Source organism: Cuculus canorus, chromosome 1 (assembly GCF_017976375.1).
Source record: "Cuculus canorus isolate bCucCan1 chromosome 1, bCucCan1.pri, whole genome shotgun sequence".
Lineage (NCBI taxonomy): Eukaryota > Metazoa > Chordata > Aves > Cuculiformes > Cuculidae > Cuculus > Cuculus canorus.
In genome coordinates, this window is record NC_071401.1 from 159,000,759 (window position 1) to 159,024,923 (window position 24,165).

Consider the following 24,165-nt stretch of genomic DNA (forward strand, 5'->3'; position numbering starts at 1 on the left):
AACCTCTGGACCTTTTTTTTGTATAAAAAGACACAAAAAGGAGAGAATACATGAGATAGGTATTAGCACACCAAAATCTCACTTCTCAGATGTCCGTCTGTGGCATAGTCTTCCATTCATTGACAGAGCAAAACACAGTAGCATGACTATAACAAATCAGAATAAATCTTGAATGCGCTGGGCACAATCCTACCTTTCCTGGAGCCCCACAGGTTTCATTCTGAAAGGAGACGGACTGGCACACAGGGGAGGTTTGAGCTCAGGAACACATTGACCTTGAGGGTCCACTACCACATTGACAACTTTTGGAGCCTGTTCAGGCTGGACCATTCTGTTGGTGGTCTTATACCCAGAATGAGATGTCTGCAGAGGAAGGGGTGAGAGGTGGATCTCCTGCTTCTTTTCCTTCTCTTGCCTGAGTGACAACTGTATCTTCTCCTTCAATCTGTACAGAACCTATAAAAATTAAAGAGGAAACCCCAATTTCAATTTCCTGGTAAACAAGGCAAGAAAAGTAACGCAAATGCTGGATAAGATTCCTGTATGTGGATTTCATTCCTAGAAGGTAATCCACAAGTTGTGTTACATAGTGTTTCCCACAACAGGATAAATATTTCCATTACATAAACCACAGTGTGTACACGTGGACAATAGGGATTTTAACAGTTCTCATTATGTGCCAGTAATTATTTGCAATACTAGCAGTTGCATTATTAAAGGGGCAAATAACATAGATTGAAAAATAGTTACAAAAGACATAGTGAAGAAGGAAATCCTGGTAAAGAGAGTAATTGTAGGAAAACTTGTAACGACTTTAATACAAGAGAGACAATGACACAAAATAAAACAGATGCTCATGATATATCCAGGTACATGTTTCTAATTATAGCAGCCTCAATTGGTTTTAGAGCAGGTGTTCTTAAAAGCTTTTACTCATTTTCCATGGAGCTGATGGTTGAATGGAGTAATTTTACTAGGCCACTTTTATAATGGTAGGTTGCTACTGCTCTGAAATACTCCTCAGGATAAGGATATCCCTCAACATCCACAGAGAAATACAACATGTTCTGGAATGAAGCTGAAGCAGTGTGTGGCCTATTAAGCCATTTAAGCATCTGTTCAGAAAAGCATATTTTACAATTACCAAGACACTGATGTCTAAACAAGTTAATACTCTGATTCTCTGTTAACCTATTCCTAATGAACTTGAATGTCAGATATCTCTGGCAAAAGCTTTTCTGAAGTTGTCCTGATCCTTTTCCACCAAACTCCACGCTGATGTTGCTGTACACTAGCTTTGCAAGGGCTGGTGAGTAGCGTGTGCTTCGTAACGTCACTCAAAAGGAACTTGCGCTGCGCCTATTTAACATATCTTAGCTCTTATGAGCGGGGTGCAAAAAAAAAAAGATTCCTGAGCGGTAGTTGTGCCATTTTCAAAATGTGCCTTGCAACCTAAGAGACTTATGAGAATTACCATAGTAAGTATTGTATGTGGGAGTGGGTGAAAGGCACTTACACAGCTTTTTCAAGGTGTTTGCTGATACCCTTATACCTTCTACTCTGCTTTATCTGTTGCTGTAAAGCATACAAATTGAATCCTGATTTGCAAAACCATAAAGACAAAGTCTAGACCAAAGCATTTTTGTACTGCAAGTCAGAAGTTCTTTGACAACTATTACCTCACTAGCCACATAAATATCTATCACTCCCTCACTCTCCAGTGAAGACTGGATACATCTGATGAGTTTGTTTATTCAAGGATTAGCACTGGAGGTTTAGCTGGGAACTGACCTAATGTCATTAGCAATATACCCATTAAACAAGACTTAGCTATGTAAACCATCTGTTCATTCAGAAGAGTTTAGAATTAAATTGCATGGATAAGATAAGCTGCTCTTTGCCATTATTTTGCAGGAAAAACAGTCCTACTGGGAAGCAAGGATATAGGTATCAGCAAAGACAAAACAGGGGCTTGAAATATTTTAACCCTCTTTTCCTCCAGTGATTGCTTTAGTCTCATTTATTTCTGGTAACCAACAGGTATACAACTCAGACATTCACAGTCATGAAAATGTTAACCATACATTCTTGTCACAGATACATTTTGACATAGTTTCATCCCTTGGAGACCCAGGGTATTATGTTTTTAAATTCAATAAACCTGGGCAAGTATTATTTCATATCCTTTCTAATACTCTCTCACTAGACCCTAGAAAAGGGTCAGAAGTTGGAAGAAAGCTGAAGAACCATATCTGGTCTAAAACCTAACATAATTTCCTCAGAAAGGGTGGTCAGGGCCATCATGTTTTAAGGAATTCCATGTGAAAGTCAAACAAACAGAAATGGCCAAAAAGACAGTGAACAGCCCAGTCACCAAGCTCTGCAAAGGGAACAACTTAGATATAGTCATATTTCAAATCAGTTTAAATGCATCAGTTTCCATGGATGGAAATAAGTATGAAGCCCTTAAATTAGGAAAACTGATGTTTTACCGATACTGCACAAGATTCATTGCAGGGATAGTCAACAGGCATCGAGGAACTGAAACCAAAAAGTACTATTTTCCTGGACACACTAAGTGGGACAACTATAATTCTGTCATCCATTAAGCCCAGGGTTCAAGGCCACAGTCCAACAGGGCATTTTGCCTCCCCTTTGACCCAGCCTCTATGGAAGGTGCCGACAGCATTCACTCCTTACAGATTTCTGTAAAGGAAAGCTGACATGCTGCGCTTCAGCTTGGCCAATACCTCCTATATACCCATTCAAACTACAAGTGAAAACTTCTTTTATTCATCTTCAGAGATAGACTGAAAATCCCAATAAGATTACTATGTCTCCAGAAGGAAGATCTTGGCAATGGTTATGTGGAACGGTGATATAAAAACTCATCTGCCTAAAGATATTTAGGGCATCCAGGATGGTAGAGTAAAATCTCACAGAAATCATGGAAATTAACACTGTTCTCTCTAATGAAAAGTGTTCTCTCTAACAAGTGCTTATCAACATGTGCGTGAGGCTGTGTGAGCACCTCTGCATGAGCACAGTTATTGTGTGTGTGTATACATAAGAAGAAAACTAACAAAATTCCCCTCAAACCCTGAGGAGTGGATGAAAGAACAAAAATGTGACAGTTGTTATTTGTGTTCTTTGATGGATTGCTGGGAGGCACTTGGATATCATGCTTTAAATACACTATAAAAAGTTCTACAGAAGCAGAATGAAAGAATTCAGACAATCTAGGATTGCTTTATACAGAACCCCTTAATTTCAAATTGTATTAAATACTCTTGCAGTATGTTTAGTATATGTATCTTTAATTTTACTTTAAATTTCTAACCTTGTAAAAGCTGAAGTTGGTGGGCTGATATTAGTTAGTGGTAAATATTCAATAAGCAAAGTGCTTTCCGAAGTCCAGCATCATTTTGTGTGTCCTGAAACTTTTAAGAACAAGTGACACTTTGCATAAAAATTGTATGCTGAAATGCATTTTTTCACTATCCAATATTCTTCTCATTAAAGAAATTCCAAAATACAGTAACGAAGCTGAAAATATAGGCATAATTTAAGTAACTATTTCCTCAAAAGATAAAATAACTCCTCATAATTCACTGAACACCCAAAACAGTAGTAAAAATTAATATCATCACAATTTGTTGATAATGCAAAGTTCATGGAATCATCAAATTCCAGAGTCATAGTTGTAGGACACTCTCTATTGAAGGGGACAGAGGGTCCGATATGTCGAGCAGGCCCCACTCACAGGGAAGTCTGTTGCCTCCCGGGAGCCCGGGTAAGGGATGTAACCAAAAAACTTCCCAGTGAGAACAACTGACTATTACCCATTACTGCTGCTCCATGTGGGAGGCGATGAAGCAGCTGTAAGAAGCCCAAGGGAAATTAAAAGTGATTTTAAGGCCTTGGGATGGCTACTGAGGGAATCAGGGGCCCAAGTGATTTTTTCTTCCCTCCTCCCAGTAACAGGTGGTGACATAGAACAGCTCAGAGAGGTCCAGGCTATTAATACATGGCTCCATGGCTGGTGTCACAACAATAACTTTGGGGGTTTTGATCACGGGATGGCCTACATGGCACTGGGGTTACAGGCTTCAGATGGGAGCCACCTTTCTCAGAGGGGGAGGAGGATCTTTGCCTGGGAACTTGCGAGGTTTGTAGATAGGGCTTTAAACTAGATACGAAGGGGGAGGAAGACAACACCAAGCTAGCCCTTAACAAAAGGTGGAAGGACAGGTGTCAGGGGTCAGGTGTTAGGGAGGAGACTTCTCCAAAACACCTTATAGGCAAAAGAAGGTCCACTGGGAAGGTGATGCAACTGGCAGGCCAGTTGAAGTACCTTTACACTAATGCATGAAGCTTGGGTAACAAGCAGGAAGAGGTGGAAGCTACCCTGCTACTTGAAAGATATGATCTGGTTGCCATCATGGAAACGTGGTGGGATGAGTCCTGTGCCTGGAATGTGGCTATCAATGGCTACAGGCTGTTCAGGAGAGACAGACCAGGAAGGAGGGGTGGAAGCATTGCCGTCTATCTCAGGAAAGGGATAGAACGTGAAGAGCTGTTGTTAAAGAATAGCCACGAACAGGTTGAAAGCTTGTGGGTAAAAATTAAAGATGGAAGAATCAACGGGAACCTTGTGGTTGGTGTATACTACAGGCCACCCAATCAAGGTAAGACAACTGATGAAGTCTTTGTCCTCCAGCTACAGGAGGCTTCGCACTTGCAAGCTCTCATCTTACTCGGGGACTTCAACCACCTTGACATAAGCTAGAGAAGTAGCACAGCAAGCTGTAGGCAATCCAGGAGACTCCTGGAGTACATCAAAGATAATTTCTTGGTCCAGCTGACAGAGACCTCCACCCCCACTGTAGCTTTGCCACATATTTTGTACACTGTATTGAAGCACGTGATTAGAGTTCTTGTCCCTAGTAGGCAGCAGTCTTCTTACTTCTTAAATTTTCTCCAGCACCTTAAGAATATTTTAAGTTCTGATACTGTCTTCCACAATGTTTACAATTCCTGTGCCATCTAAATATTCCAAATAATTAAATATTGTGAAAATTGAAAATATTGTGCAGGACCAGGACAAGGACAGACAGCATTTTCTATACCTTTCCAGTTAAACAGCCCATAATGACCAAAATACGTGCTATTTCAAAGTTAAAAATTTGAGTAAAAGCTGGAACTTCTTGAGTTATGCTGCTGTTTTTGAGTGAGATGGCATAGAGAAATGGAAGTCACTAGGAAGGAGAGTTTAAATAAAGCAACATTTTTTTGTAAGAAAATAAGTGCTTTTCAAATCTTAGGGAGACTTTTAAAGCTTGAATAAGATTTTCTTATAAATTATCATTTATTAAAATCTTAGGCTTAAACATTCTTTCCATCTCAAGGTTATAAGTGGACAACCCACCTAGGCTAAAGAAAATTAAATGTGTTTGAAAGTAAAATATCTCAAATGATTCCAAGATATTGTGAGTTCATAAATGCGGAGAATCACCAAAGAATTCAGTAAACTCTTATAATTATGCACCACAGAAGAAATATACCAGCCAGCAAATTAAAACATGTGAGATACAATATCAGAAAAAATGCAAAAGTTGTCCTAGGAATGTCAGTGGTGTCATCTGTCATCTTCTGTGTGACTCTCGCACATATCACATTCAGTGTATTATGAGTATCTCTAATGCCCAGGAACCTGTCACTGAACTCACACAATGTGAATGGCAAAGCTGTTAAAAAATACAATCATTCCTTCCTGTACTTATTAGTCATTTCGGTTTAAAATTTATATATTTGGTACATGAGCACCAACACAAACTCTAACAACTATGCATTGACAATATTGTGTCAGTATGGAGTTGTTTTTACTATCCAATAAAACTGAAGTACAGGCAGCTAATGCGACTTCAGGGAATCTGGGACCTTAGTAAGAAGGTTGAGAAGGTATCACTCACAGTTACTCTGCAGATTTAAGAGACCATTATTTATTTCTTCAGCTTCCTTCTAGCTATACCCTTCCATTGGACGAAAATATTTAAAAAAATGTGATTCTTCAAACTTTGGTTTCACAGCATTTTGATTGACCATTACCATGTGGTGGAGTTTTTAACATCTCTGAGAAAACACCTCTCGTATAAAGAATGTATGACTCTCCTTCAAACTGAGAAAGGCATCAAGTAAAGAACAGCAAAAAAAGATAGAAAGGAAACTTACCATTAAACAAGTTACTAGAATGACAAAGATGCTGAGAAATATGACAACTGCATAGAATCCTTCTTTGCTCCAGATTTTGTCTGCTTCACGCTGGCCTTGCAAAACATTTTTCTTTTTTAAGCAATAAAACAGAAAGAGGAAGAGAAGTTACACAGTAGCGTACACAGATTAAATAGCTCTCGTCAGGCATTAATCACCCTCCTCAGTGTAGTCACAGTTCACATTCCACAGTATATGGCACTCAATTCGAACAGTGCTATTTGCAGACCCACCTCAGCTATGCTCCCCACCTGCCCTCCGTGTGTTTGTCTGCATGCGAACCATGGGTCCCAACAGTACACAAGATGATCTAAGACCTTCTCCGTGGCTCCTGAGATAATCCCCCACCAGAAGTCATGGGCTGGTTGAAGGTAAGCAAACAAGACCCGTGGTCTTTCTTGGAAACAATCTGGCTCATCAGGTAAAAGAGCAGTGCTCCTGCGTGGGCTGTGGGAACCACTTGCCCTGCCTCATTCTCCCCAGTGCTTATCTTCAGCCCCAGCACCCATGTGTCAGATTCGAGACTGTTTACACTTGACACAGGAGTAAAGAGCAGATGACTTGCTGATTTATCTTCATGAGCTGGGAAGTCCTGACACTGTCATCTTTAAGTAATGCACATGCATACATGTGCATATGTGAAAAAATCTGATTATGCTGAATGTAATCTCATTATCTGTCTATCTATAATTCTGATTATGCTTAAAGTAATCTCATTAACTTTGGGTTCCTGCTGATAGTACATTTCTAGAAGAGCTGTGCACACTGAAATTTCCAGAACTCTTGGGGAACTCCTGGGGATTATGATATAATAATAATTGTAAAAGCATTTATTTCTGGCTTTATTGCAGTGTACAGAGTTGGTTAATTAGCTAAACTTCACTACGTTTCCAAACAGAGATCTGGTAGTAGAAACAGGGTACATGTACCTTCAGTCTAACTGCAATAGAATAAAGTATGTCATCTTGTGTTTCCATGACAGCAGTTCAGTAGACATTGCTCTCCCAATTTTCAGCTACTTGCTTTTGTTTCCTGAAGTGCTTTTTTTCAGTACAATTCTTAGACTGAGTGAAAATTACTTTCTTAAATTCTGGTTTCCACTATAAATGTTCAAGGTCTTGATGTTTCTCTTTCATTGAAATTCCCTAATGGCTTTAATTAAACTTCTTGTTTAACTAGTGAGTTGTCTTTCCATCTCAAGGTGGCCTTTTTTCCTCTCCAGAGACATTGTGTAAGACAGCTTAGAGTTTTCCACAGAGGAAAGAGTTGCTCCATTTAAAGATGAGTGCTCACTGGACCTGTGTTACCGCAGGGACCTTCTAGCACTTTAGATGATATACAGTCATCTTTGCTATCGATTAGCCAGCTTTCTCCAACAGTTAACATGCCAAGCAAAATCCTTTTGTTCATCAGTCTTCAACCATGGAAAGTTCTGAAAAACTGAATTCATGTGGAAAGGACTATTGAGAAGGAGGAGAGCATGGACTTGGGAAGACAGCACAAGCTGAAAGAAACCTGCTGCATGTTTTCATAGGTCTTCAAATACAAATACAGTTTTCATAGTAGTTCTTTCAGCACAGGTTTGTGCCCTGTTTGGTTTGAAAAGGGGTAAGGCAACACAGATTCAAGACCATGCAGTCACAGGACAACTCACGGATCATACTGCCGTGAAACACAAACATTTAGAGAAGTTTTTGGCTGTATTTGGTTAATTTACAGGGATTTTTTTTTTCTGAAAAAGAATGTGTCTGTGCCACCAAAAGTTTGCTGCTTTAGAACTGAAAGCATAAATAAGAGTTTTCTTTGGAAGTCATGGACCTAGAGGCCAGAGTGGAAATCCCTTATCCTCTTCTGTTAAACTAGAGAAACAGCCCTTGTAAAATTAGTGTGTTTGTGTGTGTGTAATCACACAAAGCTTCATGATCTGGACCTAAATGTACTGCAGGTATCAGCAGGTTAACAAGGTTTCTTAAGTATTAGACTTGTGCTCAGTGAGCACGGGAGCTTTCAGAGACAAGCCAGAAACCTTGCCAAATATTTTGCAAAAATGATTCTTAGACATATCCAAACAGCATTGCCACTCTATTGGGGTGCTCCCCATGCAGTCTGCTACCTCAGCACAGCAAGGTTATTCTGCTGTGCTCACAGCACAGGACTCGGGTCCCAGCACTGGCTCAGAGCGTGAAAGTGCAGCTGCTCCACACTAGGGACTGCTCCTATTGAGCTCCATGGGAATTCCACAGCAACAGCAGCAGCTATAAACTATAAACTGTTTGACCTTTGGTAAGTTACCTAATGGCTTTCCTGTGTTTCACATCTTTCAGGAGGAAATCTAGATAAAAAGCAGGAGTTGAGGGAGAACTGGCCATACTGACCTTTTGTAAGTGAGTAAATGGGGGGTTTGTACCTCTTCACTGAAGGGACAAATACACTAAAAAGTAAATAAAGAGCTAATATGACTTTTTGACTCAATTAGTTAGAGACTATAATAAACTGTAATTCATTAGTGTTACGAAACTTTTAAAATATTTTATAATAGACTTCATATAGATAACTGAATCTAAGAGAATTAATCTCTGTAATGTCTGTCTAATAGTACGTGTGTTCGGGATACATTATCCCTTCATTTCTCTTTCTAAAAATAAAGTTCAAAAAATATTAACAAATGCTGTAAAAAGGGTAAAAAAAAGGTATGCCTCAACTTTAACAGGTCTAACACACCATTTTGAAACACTGAAGAAGTATCCTTACTACCCAAGGAAATCTATCCCCTGTATCTAACTGAGGAGTATGTGTGACAACAGAATCATTACTTACGCTGCTCCATAATGACAAAAGAGGCTGCAATCTACAGTAACTCAGTCATTTCACTCCCACAGCAAGGAATTGCTTTCTGAAATGTCAGTGCTGTCCATCCAAAACTTTGTTCCTCAATCTGGGAGAACTGATAAGAAATGGGAACTGCTGTGCTCACTACAAATTGTTGATGTCCAGGAAACATAAGCTCAGGGGCTGAACAAATGTTAAGGAAAAAAGTGAAAAACAGAGAACTTGTGTCCGTGATCACAGACAATGAGCTCCCCACATGGAGATGTGTAGTGTCTCAGCTGACTGATGGTACTGCACATCTCTGTCATTCAGTTGGGTGCCCTTTCCACAAAGACTTCTGGATAGTTTCTGAGGAGTGGGAATGTACCACTGCCATCACGGAGCAGGAAGATAAAGTCAAACTAAGCTGCAAAAAGCCACAGCTGATAAAGATGGGGGGACACACACACACCAGAGCAGGTGGGCTGGTAGAGGGATTCCAGTAGCTCAGCCACCATCAGGTCACAGAACAAACCTGACTACAGGGAGGGAGACTCATCGTCCCACACTGCTTCACTGCATTCCCCAAGGAGTCTCCACAATCAGGTGAGTCATTCAGGCAGAATTATCCAGTTTAAATTCAACATAATTGAAGTTAAGGAAGAATCTGTGGCTGAAAGATCCTGCCAAGGTATCAGGGAAGGTAAGTCTTGACTGGAAAAAAGGTGAATTTGCAGTTTGGGTCAGTTAACCCCAATTAGTTTCTTGGTCTGAAACACTAATGAAAGCATGGCAAGCTGTAGGTCTGAGCTCAGAGGACAGTTTACAGGGAGCTGAGAATCAAACTTAAGATCAAAAAGGGTTCATTGAAGTTCATACTGAGTTGCTCTTTTTTTTTTTTTTCTGCTATTTTGATGATGTTAACTAAAAGGAAGTGAGGAAAGTCTGCCAAGAAATCACTTCCACTCCCAGTGAAAACATGTAGGAACATGGGTGACCTATCAGACTCCCAGGAAACTGGATAGCAGCATTTAACATCTCCTATGACAAAGAATCCCCCAAAACTCTACTTTACATGTGTGTGCAGTAGTGTTGTGATTTCATGTCGGAGCTGGGAGGCTTGCGGGGCTCCTGTCCCTGTTGCGGTGCTCTGCTTGCACCCATGAAGGTCTAATGCTACATTTGCCTTGTGTGATGGCAGGAGCATGTTCCCGTGCTCTGTTTTGTGCCCAGTTGCCTCTGTCACTCTAGGCTGCTGTAATTTCTAAACTATTGGTTTTGATCGTTTGTCCTTACAATGACTTACAGTTTCTGTATGGTTTAAGTGCATGATTATTTCCTTTGATTTCTTCTCTAACAAATTAATATTGTGCACTTCAAAGGCAACCCACAAGGAGGCTGTGATGGTACATTTTGGGATTGCATAATTTTTGCATGAACTCTGTAAAATTCTCCTTTAGTGCCACAACTCCCAGCTGGCAGTTAGCTTATCTCTCAAAACACAGTAACCCTTACTTTACTCACTGTAACTTCAGTTATTTTTGTCATTCAAAACCACTTCAAGTTCTCTTGTGCTCTGCTAAGCCCTAAAAGCCAATAGTATTTCTCTTTCACTCTGAGCACAATTTAAAGACATTAGGTTGCCAGGATTCTCACACCATAGTAGCATGGATTGCCTGAATCAATGCACTTACTCCCACCAACAAGCAACAATTTGGTAATTTGTCCTGTGGAAGCCTGCTCCTGGCCCTGCTTCGCACCATGGAGAAGAACGTGGTCCTAATTCACACTTCAGACACAAACCATAGACAATAATAAAAGAGCAAATACTACAACTACAATAGACCATTGAAAGAGAAAGGACATATGGAAGGTTTTGCCATTTCCTTGGATCCCTGAAAGGGCAATGACTCCATAAAATTAAATTTTCACATTCCCACAGGTACACAATCCATTCTGCAACAGACAGTCAAGGACTCTAGTGGTTCCTACAGCAAAAGCAAACAGGGAAATCTGCTCTTTCAGCTACTGCAAAAGAAGAAACTAGGATATGAATTTTCGGTCAGCTGATTCAACTGAAAATAGACCAATCAGTGATTAATGCACCAGCAGATGTGAACTGTCAAATTATTACTGGAATGAATGGAAATGTAGTTCTAGCCACCTACATCCACTGAGACTTTTGCTGTTTATAGTAGTGCATGGGTTGAAATTTTCTAGTGAAACATTAAACAGAGAGCTTCAGTCTTCCACTTCGGCTTTCCGGCATCATAGTGGTAAAGTTCCTTAGAACAGGGTAATCTCCTTCACCACTAACCCTCTCAGCTGGGGGTCTAGCTTAAGCCTAAACCTTGTTAGAAAGTGTAAACTAAGCAATCCTAGGAGAGGTATCTCAGAGACAGGATGAACTGCCTGCTGAACCTCTCTTTCTGCTTACTCTAGAGAGACACAGTAGATTTTCAAGCTTTAGGCAGCTCATACTGAAATAGGCAGCTAAAAAAAGAAGACAAATTCCAATCCTATCATCTCTGTGTCAGCCATCCAACTAGAAAGATGCAGATAAAGTTTCCTTTCTGCACATGTACACTTACAATGTGCATACAATACTGTTTGTGAGGCATTCAGAATATTTGGTTGGAAGAGTACAAATTATTAGTTCAATTAAGTTTGATAGCTCAGGAATATGCACACACAATGGGTAAAATAATGTGTCAAAGCTCTGTAAAGCTTTATATAACTTTATCTTCCTTCAGAGGTTTGCCTGATTTGATTTTCTTTGCTGTTACTTTGTTTGGCACAATTTGTTTGTAGAGCAAGTTGAGAGAAGAGTAAATAACTGGTTAATGGTTAAGCAAGTAAAGATTATATTTTGTTGTCTTTTAGCTGCTGTTTTCTGCGAAGCCTTACACATATAAGCATTTATTGAGGTCCAAAAGGAATACCTTTTAGTGTAAAGCTGCATGATTTCTGTCAGAATCTGGACCTTCACTCTATAATCTGCTAGCAACTGAAATATTAAAATAATCTCTTGTTTCTCCAACAGTATTAGAAGGAGTTAAGAGTCTGTGCAACTTTCATTCTAATAATCCTTTTCTAAATTATTCCATCTGGTTGTCTAATTTTTTTTTCCCCAGAGAAAAAAATCCAAATATCTGAGCATTCCAGATTATTGAAATATATCTAACTCAAGATGAGATCTTGAGTTCAGCACTGTGTTTTTTTTCTAGCATCTCTTCATAGCTTGATGACATTTCTCCATTCATCTATTATTCATAGATGTTTTTGTCCTGTGTCTACCTGAAGTGTTATTTGTAACTGAAGTACTTGGAACAGATAATTGCATCTATAACAACCATAAGACTCATATGCTTCAGTAACAAAGGAAACCCTGACCTAAAGGAAGCTTAGCTCAGGTTACTGATGGGCTGTATAAAGACCTGATTTGACATTTGGACAGCACTACATGGCTTCGTTTTGTGTTAGAACAGCTAAAACCCGAGAATCTGCTTATTTGCATAGTGGCAGGCTGCTGTAGTAAAGCATATAAAATTACATTAAACTGGCCTTGTTTTCATACTGCATTATTTTTTCACCAAAGACAGATTCTTGAACAGAGTTTAAATACTTAAAATGACCAAAAGCTTTGTAATCAGTAGAAATACCAGTGAATGTATCAGGTAATAACTCAGCAATGGCTCAGATGTAGGTTAAGATGTAAAAATACTAGGAACTTTACTAAAAAGAATTTTATGTCCAAAACAGTGGACATAAACAGCTCCTCTGTCAAATTGGAGCTTACACAGAAAATCCTGGTTCTTGATAAAATCTTTGAAGTTATTTGGAGCTCACACTAAATACTGAGGTCTTTATATGAAGGTGAAGGCTTCTAGGACACTAAATAAAAAGCAATGTGATGTGACCATGTCCATGAACTTAATGATTCGCTTTCCTTCATTTTTTTTTTTAATTTGCTATGCATAACTCAAGTGGTCAGCCAAAATTATTATAGATGTCTGTCTCATTGGTAACATCTGGGACACTGGAGATGGCAGTGCAGTCTCTGCCTTGGAATAGATTTTTTTTTTCAAAAAAAATGGATGTAACCATACAAATAATAGCTGCAAGTATTATTTCTATCTTCTTTTTGGAGCAGGTAAACAAAAGCAATCTCTCACTTCTGAGAACAGAAAGAAGCATGGGTACAGTGTACAAATCCAGTTTTTCAAAATCCTGTTAGCCACAAGTTACGTGGATAGTAATGCTCACATCTGATACCTGCATTTCATTTATTTCTCTACTGAAATTGTTATACATGCCGAGCCACATGAATAGACTAAAAGTGCTTGGACACACTTCCTTTAAGGCAATTGATGTACGCTTAGGATCTCAACTCTGATTTCAATGGTAACCTAACTGTGTAAGGGGCACATGGATATTAATGCTTAAATAGCCTAATGAAGTACTATTAAAGTTATTTAACAGGGCTAACTGTATAACTGCCTTACAGCAGTAGTGCCATCTTAGCTTATACATTTCCTGCTACATGCTTGAGAACCTCATCCTGAAAACTAACAGGGATGTAGTAACTGCCTAATCTGTTACAAATTACAGATAATAAAATTGATAACAAACCTCAGGGGAGACTTCTGTTATTCCAAACTGTGATAAACTCTGATGCAAAATGTTGATATTAAGGGAACGCAAGACTTCTTCAGATGGGAGCGCCTCAGAAATTCCTGGCTTTCTGTTCAGTGGGGACACAAACAATTCCACACAGTTCTTCTGCCCCTACGAAAATAAAATTAAAAAAAAAAGCAGAATCATAGGAAAGATATGAGATTAAATAATCTCTACTGTTTATAGATGGTAAATATAATTACAATAACAAAAGTGTTTAATATAAAGGCTGCAACCTGCTCCTTGAGGACAGTATGCCTATTTCCTGACTCCATAAATGCCAGCTGACTGTGCAAGAAAAAGCAATTACCATACATGAGTGTGCCTGCTTTGGCTCCTTCTCTGTTGGTGAAGTACCCTCTTCCTGAGTCTAAAATCATCAAACAAGGCAGGGCAATGTAACGTGGTGAGGGGCGTAGCCATCCAATGGTGTCATGGGCAAAGTGTCAGGAAGGCTTTTAGCAGGTAGTTCATCTGATCTGAGCTGAAATGCAGACCTGTTTTAGAAGGTGGTCCTTAAACAGACATGCTTAGCATAATATCTTTATCAATGATCTGGATGAGGGGATCAAGTCCACCTTCAGTAAGCTTGCAGATGACACCAAGCTGTGCAGGAGTGCTGATCTGCTTGAGAGAAGGAAGGCTCTACAGAGGGATCTGGACAGGCTGCACCTGTGGACTGGGGCCAATTGTATGAGGTTCAACAAAGCTAAGTGTCAGGTCCTGCACTTGGGTTACAACAACCCTATGCAATTCTATAGGCTTGGGAAAAATGGCTGGAAAGCTGCCCAGCAGAAAAGGACCTGGGAGTGCTGGTTGACAGGTGCTAAACATGAGTCAGTGGTGTGCCCTAGTAGCCAAAAAGGCCGGCAGCATCCTGGCTTGTATCAAAAATGGTGTGGCTAGCAAGACTAGGGAAGTGATCATCCCGCTGTACTTGCCACGAGTGAGGGTGCACCTCAAATACTGTGGTCAGTTTTGTGGTCAGTTTCACTACATGAAAAACCTTGAGCAGAGCTGGAGCAGATCCAAAGAAGGGCAAGAGAGATGGTGAAGGGTTTGGAGCACAAGTCTTATGAGGAGCAGCTGAGGGAACTGGGGCTGCTTAGTCTGGAGAAAAGAAGACTGAAGGGAGACCTTATTGCTCTCTACAACTACCTCAGAGGAGGTTGTAGTGAGGAGTGTTAGTCTCTTTTCCCAAGTAAAGAGAGATAGGATAAGAGGAAACAATCTCAAGTTGCGCCAGGGAAGGTTTAGACTGGATATTAGGAGAAATTTCTTCACTGAAAGGGTTATAAAGTGTTGAAACAGGCTGCCCAGAGAAGTGGTTGAGTCGTCATCCCTGGAGGTATTAAAAGATGTGAATATATGACTCTTAGGGACATGGTTTAGTGGTGGCTTGGCAGTTTTAGGTTAATTATTGTACTCAATGGTCTTAAGGGTTTTTCCAACTGAAATTATTCTATGATTCTATAACACTGTAGTTTCTTGGCACTGATTACTAATCCTGTGTCAACACATGGCAGACACATACCACAATGAAGTCTTCTTAGTCAACCGCAGTGCAACTCCTTAAAATGCCACAACAAATTGAAAGAACAAAAAAAGTTTTGTTTACATTTAATAGGTAAGCTGAGAATGCCTGCTCACCCCTCTATTAATTCCTACCCTGGTGTTTTGATGCAGTCCTAGTAGTCCAAAGGGTGCTGTATTAGAGATATCAATGATTCTCAATCTGTGGCAAGGGAACAAAGGGAGAGACTGCCAGAGGGTCCCTCTGGTTGTGCTGGACTAGAACAGCACCTTAAGACTAGCACTCCAGACAGTGCTGATATCCAAACAAGGTGTGGGAATGCAGGTTCCCAGGACTATGGCCAACTTAGCCCAGGCTGTTATGTAGAGTCCAGACTTCAGGGGTTCTGCACATGCAAGGTAAGCATGGAGCTACTACTTGTATTGCTACCTGCACAGGCAAGAACCTCACCCATCTGCTTACTTGTTATTCATCATTTTGGGATGGGAGAGATCAGTTCAAAACAGGATAAAACTGATTTCCCTTGCCTCGTTCCCCTCATCTTGAACGTGCATCATTATCTTTACTGAAGTGAAGAAGAAGACATCTTTTGCTATTCTTAAAATATTTCATTTAGCATTCAGATCTAGAGCTGCACAGAAAGCAACTCTTTCAAACACATTTACCCTAAATCTGCTCTGTGTCCTCTCACATGTGCTGCTGGTCCATCTGGTTGGCATTAGCTACTGGTGAGACCAGGCATTCTTTAGTGAGGCTGTTAAGATCAGCAGGGTTATGAGGAGGGGAAGGTCTTAAAAAAGACCTACAGGTCTGGACCATCAGTGCAAGGCAGAGACCTGTCAAGTTCATAAAGCTGATTTGAATCTGTGGTCCTACTGGATCTCCAATGTGGGCAGGTGGCTCGTTCTGGGTGCAGGCACCAGACAAGGCTTGGTGGGGACACAGCATTCCCCACGTTTCATGCCTCCTTTGTTTATGAGTTCCTCTGCACATTAAAAGGCCTTTATGGGAGGAGGATTTACTGGAAAGGTTAAAGAGGCACTGGAAATGCCCAATTATTATTTCCTGGCACATTATGTATTATTATATATAAAAGGCTAGCAGGCCTTCTGCCCTCTGTGTGCCCAATCTCATCCCGGCTGCTCTGCCCCTGATCACTTCTGAGAGCTGCTCGCTTGGAAGAGAATCCGCTTACAACACTTTAGTCATCTAAACTGCTTCTGAAGTCAGCAGAGAGAGACTGGCATCTCTAGAGAATGATTTAATCCATTTTAAAATAATCGGGATCTCAATGCTTCTCCTCCTCCAGTTAGCCTTCTCTACATTGCTTTTACGGGGAGCCTAGATTAGTAGCTTAGACTAGGCTGAAGAGAGGTGAGATGAGTTTTGATGTGCTCTGCTTGCTTGCCAGTACTCTATATGAGAGGAACTGTCTCGGGTTAGAAGGATGCAAAGTGGAATTAATGTCTCCTAAGATGTATTTTTCTTCCCTGTGAGTTTTAATGTTGTGTGACTTTTAGGTTAAACAAGGCAAAAGTTTGCTTTCTTTGTTACATCATTAAAATATTAACTTATAGCAGACTTTAACAGGATGTTGAGAAGACTAATTAATTAATAGCACTTACTGCATTCTGAGCTATATTCAGGTGAAAATGACATTACATTTTCCATTAGATCACAAATGGGAGGAAGAAGGAAAAACCTATGAAGTCAGTAGGAAAATAACATTTCTTCTATTTATTTACATAATTTCCACATAGCATAGTAAAAAAGCTACTGGGTGAGTTATTACGTTGAAATGCACATCCTAAGCTCTGGAACATTTCTCATTTAATTGTGATTTTCTTCCAATATGTCTTTCAACCTTTCATTCTGGTTAATGCCAGGGACAAAAGGAAATTTAGCATCACTCGTCATGAATGAGTGACACCTTGGCGAACATGAAAAGGGATGCATTGCATTCCTATTGATCTTTTATGCTGTACTTCTTGTGTGATCCTTTCTTACAGAGACAGCATTTGAAGGCGTTTTATAATCTTTTTTGATGTATACAATCCTATCAAGTTATCAAGGCAGAAAATACTTTCATGCTGAACCTGTCAGTTTTCTCCCCTAATATTCAACCTACATGTGCAATAAAATAACTCTTCTTCCCTCTGCAATGTGAATGTGCACACACATGATGTTGAGGTTTTTTCCTTCAGGGCAAAACTGTCATAAAAAGACAAATGTTAAGAATGCATACTCTTAAGCACATACAGAAAATAATACAATGACATTTGCTTCTAAAAAGCCTTTGTTGCTGGAAGAAAATTTGTCATCAGCTTTTGCAAATGTGATACCTTAGTCTACAAGATCATTTCGGAGCACAGATCATTATAGCTGAATAGAAAAACATGAATATTAATATAGTGAGAAGACATTTAATTTACTAATGGAAAGTGTGAGGATAAATTGTGAAGATGCCTTTGAAAGGCAGACTCGTGTATTTTTTGAGCAGTATTCAACCTTTGAGAAACAAAACATGAATAAGTTTCTTAATGACTGTGATGTGGAACTGCATTGGAATGACAACTAAAGGATAAGAAATCTGCTTATGAATAGGACACAAAAGAGATTTATCTGACTTAATTTTTCTCTGCACTGTAACTGAGAATGGTTTCCTTTCAAAAGAAAATTTAAATAATTTTGTAACAGAGATTAGTTTTTCTGTAGTGCAGTTAAAAAATACTGGAAAGAAGTATTTTTCTGTCCTTTTTTATTGCACTTTTCCATAGTAACAGGAAAATAAATTGCAGAGAATTCAAAATAACTAGGTAGATTTCATTATACACAGACCTTTGGTACTTACAATGAGTCTGTTGATATGAACTTGCTGAGGTAACAGTCCCAGTGCTGCTGCCACTCCTTGGCGAAATATCCGAAGCAATGTAATATTCAGCTTGTTTACATCCATTTGCAGTGTCTGCAAAACAAAACCTGTCAGATAACCTATTCAACACATTCAGTTCCTGAGGTGACTGATCTCTGGGACTCTTCACTAAATTTTTATTTTTATTTTTTCCACAGAATGATAATCTGTGCAAAGTACTTGCATCACAATAATGAATAAATCCAAAGGAAAATTTAAGCATTCTAGATGCTGCACATTAGCAAAATACCGCTTTTCCTTGACTACATTCAAAATAAGTCCGAGAGTATTTTTGACTAAATTCCTTGGACAAGTCACAGTATTCAAGATAACACAGTTACTACATTCAAAAAGAAAGTCAAGCATTAAACATCAATTCACTTTTAAAGAATGAGATGTTGGATTTACACAATGAAGATTTGCTTTAAATATCATCTTAGACTTTTCCCCTGCAGGTGAAGAATGAGTCAGACGTAGTGAAATTACAGAATTTTAATTTTGATTAGCGGTCTCTAAGATCAAAAAAGAAACTTCTGGATACATGCCACTTGTCTGAGTTTCCTAAAACTTCCTCATGTGAGTCAGAGAATGCTATAGCTCTCAGCAGAGACCAGCTATATCACTGAAGAATTTTCTTTCTGTGTGGTAGAATCATAGTTAAATTTAAATATTTCCTCCAATTCAAATCCTTCCTGTGAAGTCAGTGGAATTTCAGCTAGAAAAAAAATTAAAATCTTCCATTTCCAAGAAGACTCAGATATGGAGTCTTCATGTGATGACTGATGGCCAATAATTCCATGTGGTATTCTGGGGTCCCTTCCTTCACTTCCACATGCCCTTTGCAGACAGAATGCAGCAGGGAAGGAAGGGAAGAGGAGTATGTGAGACAGTCACAGAAAGCTTGTAGTGTTTCTGGCAACTTCTGATTTAGGAGGTTAGTAAGTTCTAACTGAGCCAGTTGTCTTGACCTGAAAAGTATTTTTTATTTTAAACTTTCTTCTTAAAGCCATAGACTAGCTTGCTGCTCTGAGGATCCTGGGAAGTATTCTTCCTTCCTAACCAGAGCTGCATAAAATGAATAAATATCCGTGGGTCAGACATCACGTTGTGAATATGATTATGGTCTAGAAAGGAAGGCTGCTTTTTTTTCTCAGAGAAAAAGAGCATCGCACACTTTGGCTGTTGTTTTTATTTAAAAGTAGGTATTTCCTAGTTATTATGTAAAACCATAAAATATTGCTTCCCTTTTCTACTCATTTTGATTTTTCCATCAGTACTGTTTTTATTTTTTTTCCACTTTTTCTCATTCCTTTAAACTAATGGGATTGTCAAGTCCTGATGCGTCAGCTGAGATCTGATCCTACCACATAGTTGAGCTTCAATCCAGCTGGAAGCATTACAGGTTTCTGCAATTCAAATTACCATTTCTACCCTGGCGTTTTCAAAACGCAAAATCTTCTTCTTGAATTAGAGAAACATCTTGAGTCTATTCTAGCTCCAGCTTTGCCATTGAAACAGAGAAATGTCTTGGGTGGGGACACAGGGAGATCTAACAGATCTGAGCACCATTTATTCTGTTCCTGACTGGCTCCTCCCACCATGGTAAACCTGAGAGATACAACAACTAAGAACTGGTTTGGAGCTGTGAAGCCATCACCATGCTGAAAGCTCGCAGCCTGCTCTGAGGAGCACTCCTTGTGTAAATGAGTAAAGGAATTGTGGCGAAAGAGGAAGGCTATTGTGAGGGTCCCTAGAGATTGATCAGGATGGTATAAAGAGCGTGAAACTGCTTGTCTGAGCCAGTGACCCTGAGTTATGGGGATAATACTAACTGTTGTTACTGAGCAAAATTAGCAGGCGTAAAATCAAATACGTTCACTTAAACAAACTTGAGCAGGGGATCAGATGACATTAAATGTTAAATAGAGTGTTAAGAGCTCACTGATAAAGACACAGAAATTAAACAGCAAGAAAAATATCCAGCTTCAGATGAAACATAAAATCTTAAAGAGTAATAAATTCTTATAGATTTATTATGCTGGGATAGTGATTCATCATATCCAGGGACAATAAAATGTGAAGGAATTCCATTATTTTCAGGAGATTCACATTTCCTTTTACCAGATCTGAATTTGGTCCACCATGTCCTGTAACAGTCATAAAAGACTGCACAGTGTGTTTGTGTCTGTAACAGCTATATTTTCCTTGCTGGTTCTGGAGAAAGCCTGAAGACTACAGCATTCTCATCTGTCAGTCTGGCATTAGCCTTCTTGGAAAGATCATCTGACCTTGCAGCTGGAGATTTCAGGATCTTTTTAGGAAACTTCCTAAGTTGGGTGAAAGACGTTTGTCCTTAAGTGTCATATCAGAGTGTTTCTTGTGCAGCAATAATTTTTTTTTTTTTGTGTGTGTGACTATCCATCGAAAAAAACCAAACTCCAAGTAGTATCTGACTAAGAAGAAGTTCACATTTTTTATAAGAACCTTGCCTGGCTGTCTGTTGGAAGGATTTGCTTTTCAGTTGCTGGTGTTACTGTGAGGCTTAATTCCCTGGTAATTATAGAATCATAGAATCAGTAGTTTGGAAAAGACCTCTTGGATCATCAAGTCCAATCATTCCTATCTGCCACTAAACCACGTCCCTGAGCACCTCGTCTACCCATCTTTTAAATACCTCCAAGAATGGGGACTCAACCACCTCCCTGGGCAGCCTCTGCCAGTGCCCAATGACCCTTTCTGTGAAAATTTTTTTCCTGATATCCAGTCTGAACCTCCCCTGGCACCGCTTGAGGCCATTCCCCCTTGTCCTGTCCCCCGCCACTTGGGAGTAGAGGCCAGCTCCCTCCTCTCTACAACCTCCTTACAGGGAATTACAGAGAGCAATAAGGTCTCCCCTCAGCCTCCTCTTCTCAATGCTAAACAACCCCAGTTCCCTCAGCCGCTCCTCATAAGACTTGTTCTCCAGCCCCCTCACCAGCTTTGTTGCTCTTCTCTGGACACACTCCAGAGCCTCAACATCCTTCTTGTAGTGAGGGGCCCAGTATAGTAAGAATTAAGTAAGGGCTACATGGGCCACCTTTGTGCTACATCAGACATTTGCTTCTTCCTGAGAAGAGGTGAGAGCAAGCCAGAATCTGCCACTTCAGGAATGGGATTTCTAACTCAAACAGTGAAAGATAATGTATGGAAATGCTTGAAGGGACTTGAGAGAACCTGTTTCATAGTGAGCAGTGTATAACAAATGTGCTCTGTGCTCTCTATTACCCCCTTGTTCGTATTGGATTCATAAAAGCATAAAGCAGAAGTCGACAAGACTGGAGACACATAAAGTGCAGTATCCTGTGGCCAGCTCTGGAGGCTCATGTAAAATGTCAGGGACAGGGCAAGATTATACCCTTCTTCTGAGTTCCTTCTTATAAAATCCAGGCTAATTTATGCCTACTCAGCACCAAAAGGCAATAGGTCTCCTCAATTACGTGAATGTTATCATGCAATAGCCTATACTGGCACTGTCAAGATCTAGGATGAAGGCAACATTTGGGAGCATTTTATTCTCAACTGTGGCATGTGCCCTCCTGAAGGTGACTGAAATTTAAGTCTGACCTGGGAGTCTGGTACAAAATTGCCTTTCTGCATATTGTTAATTATGACAATTTTTGTCGAGAAATATTAGTCAGAGAAACTAAAAACAAAAGAAAAGATAGAAGGAAAATAGAGAAGAGAAAGAAAATATAAAGCCCTAACTATTCCTATCAATAAAAAACTGCTAGAACATTATTAAAATTTTAATATTTTAACATTATCGCGCCATTCTTATGGGATTTGTAGATCCAGTGTTGCCTATGGTACATATAGATAAGAGACTAGGACAGAAAAATGATAATGGATGAACTAAAAATGCAACAATATCTGTGCGTTAGACAAACAGTACAAACTGTCATTAGGAGAATTACTCGTATAATAGAAACCTGTCCAACCATTTACAGGTTATAATTACACAGACAAAATCATCATGAATTCTAACACCACCTTCAATAAAATGCAAAATTAACCCCTCTAAAGAGAAATAAATAAAACAAAGCGTTAGCATAGATACAGAAATTATGCCTTACTGTGTTCTTCTAGCTGCTCCTTTTGCTTTGGAGAAGAAAAGGCTGAAGCATCCCAGCTAGATAGCATCAATCATTTACCTTTTGCTCATCTGCACTGTTTATCGTGGACTGCAACCTACTCCCGAAGGAGTTTACAATTTCGAATCCCCTACCACTGTTGGCAATAGCGACTTCTTGAGCCTAGAGGCAAACACCCTGGAGGTCCCATTTCCCTAAGCAATTACTCATTTGGATATTGCAGCTGTAGAGAGAGTTTCTAGGCTTATGTGAATAAAGCAAAACAGGTAGTTTGAAGGGAAGGAGTTTTCTGCTTGTAGTGGAAAACTTGGGAAGACAGAGTTCCAGAAAAGGAAACGCAGCACGGAAAAATACAAAAGACCATTCATAAGTGAGATCCTATGAGGGCTTTTTGATAGATATTTTCATGTTAAAGACGAAAAAAAAACCAAAACAAGAAGGGGTTGGATGTATAACACAATTTCCAAAATAATATTTTTAGAATATTAAAATAAATTATAATTTGTCAAGTTCTGCTTCTCAAGAAAAATTCACAGATGCCTCCCTTTCTTATCTTTTCCTTATCCTCGGTGATATTGTTTCTGCAATGAGCCTTAAAAATACCATTCCTTTTCTATACATTGGTTGCTCCCCTCCAAAGTCCTCCTGACCCTACCACCACAGGTGTTTTCTCAAACCTGCAGTTTACTTGAATATACAGGAAGAAAAACAATCAAGGATGAAGAAGGTTAAAGGTTAAAGGATAAGTCTTTCCAATACTTTTATGAACAAAGATTAAAAGTAAATCAGCAAATTATACATACTAGGAATTTCACATGCTTAAGGGCTATAGGATATTAAGTTCTACTTTTTGCTAAAATCAAGAAAAGCAACTTTAAAAACAAACATATAATAATCACTCCTATTTACTTAGGCAAAACAAAAATGAAAATTCAGAAAAGAGTTGTTATACCTGTTTGTACTCCACTTACTTATATATGTTTTACTAATGTCACCAGAAATGCTATGAAATGTTTTTCACACTAAAGGAAATACTGGACTATGGCTATGCTGTGAGTCCCACCATGTGAGCACCCTGCCGTGCTGCCTGCACAGTGACAGTGTCTACTGCTAATTGGTGTCACCTTGTTTCATCTTGTCACCCTCATTAGACAGACTCATAATTACAACCAAAACAGGATGTATTTATCAGGAGCGAAGGTGAAAGTGTTGCAGCTGTATTTGTACAGTTTGGCTACTACAAAAAATATGGCAACAACTTGGACGAACATCTGTATTTTCTCTTTTCTCCCTCTAAAAGATATGTTAGATTTGCATTCCTGCTGCCACCCAATGATTTGAGACAGCAGCTGCACTGGGCATCAGGTTGGCCCCTTCGGCTGGCTCACGTGCCTAGTATACATCCACAGAAAATCTGAGCTCTTATAATATGTGAGTCTTGTGTTACAGCAAGTTTAGTGTCTCATGTAGTCCAGGTATCACATAGAAGCCAGCATGTCTTCAGCCAGCATTACGCAACTAGAACAAAGCATTTTGTCATGATAAGTGCCACTCCCAAGGTACTTTGCCCTAAACTGAACTGGTATCTGAGGTGGCATTCCCTCCTCTGCTGTTTACCTCTGTTCTACAGTGTTATTTTCTTCAGGACAACAAACCTGCCCTTTTATGAGTTTCACATTAAACTCTGAATTATGCCTGTAAACTAAGATAAAATTCTCCTGAGTATAAAATCAATTATTCTTGGTGATTAATTAAACAAGCATCATGTTTCTGTGTAGCAGCAGTTGCCTGAAGTGACCTATTCAAACTTTCATGTATAATATATTTCTGCTGAA

At 39.4% G+C, this 24,165-nt stretch overlaps 1 protein-coding gene across 1 annotated transcript in view; it reads right to left on the reverse strand.

Moving 5' to 3' along the window:
- The window catches only part of PTPRR (protein tyrosine phosphatase receptor type R), a 146,851-nt gene that overhangs the window by 56,064 nt on the left and 66,622 nt on the right, over nucleotides 1-24,165 (reverse strand). The window contains exons 3-6 of the mRNA XM_054058098.1: nucleotides 18,141-18,254; nucleotides 13,711-13,866; nucleotides 6,232-6,342; nucleotides 194-456 (exon numbers count right to left, since the gene is read on the reverse strand). Coding sequence (XP_053914073.1) covers nucleotides 194-456; nucleotides 6,232-6,342; nucleotides 13,711-13,866; nucleotides 18,141-18,254 — 644 coding nt within the window. The remainder of the gene's footprint in view (nucleotides 1-193; nucleotides 457-6,231; nucleotides 6,343-13,710; nucleotides 13,867-18,140; nucleotides 18,255-24,165) is intronic.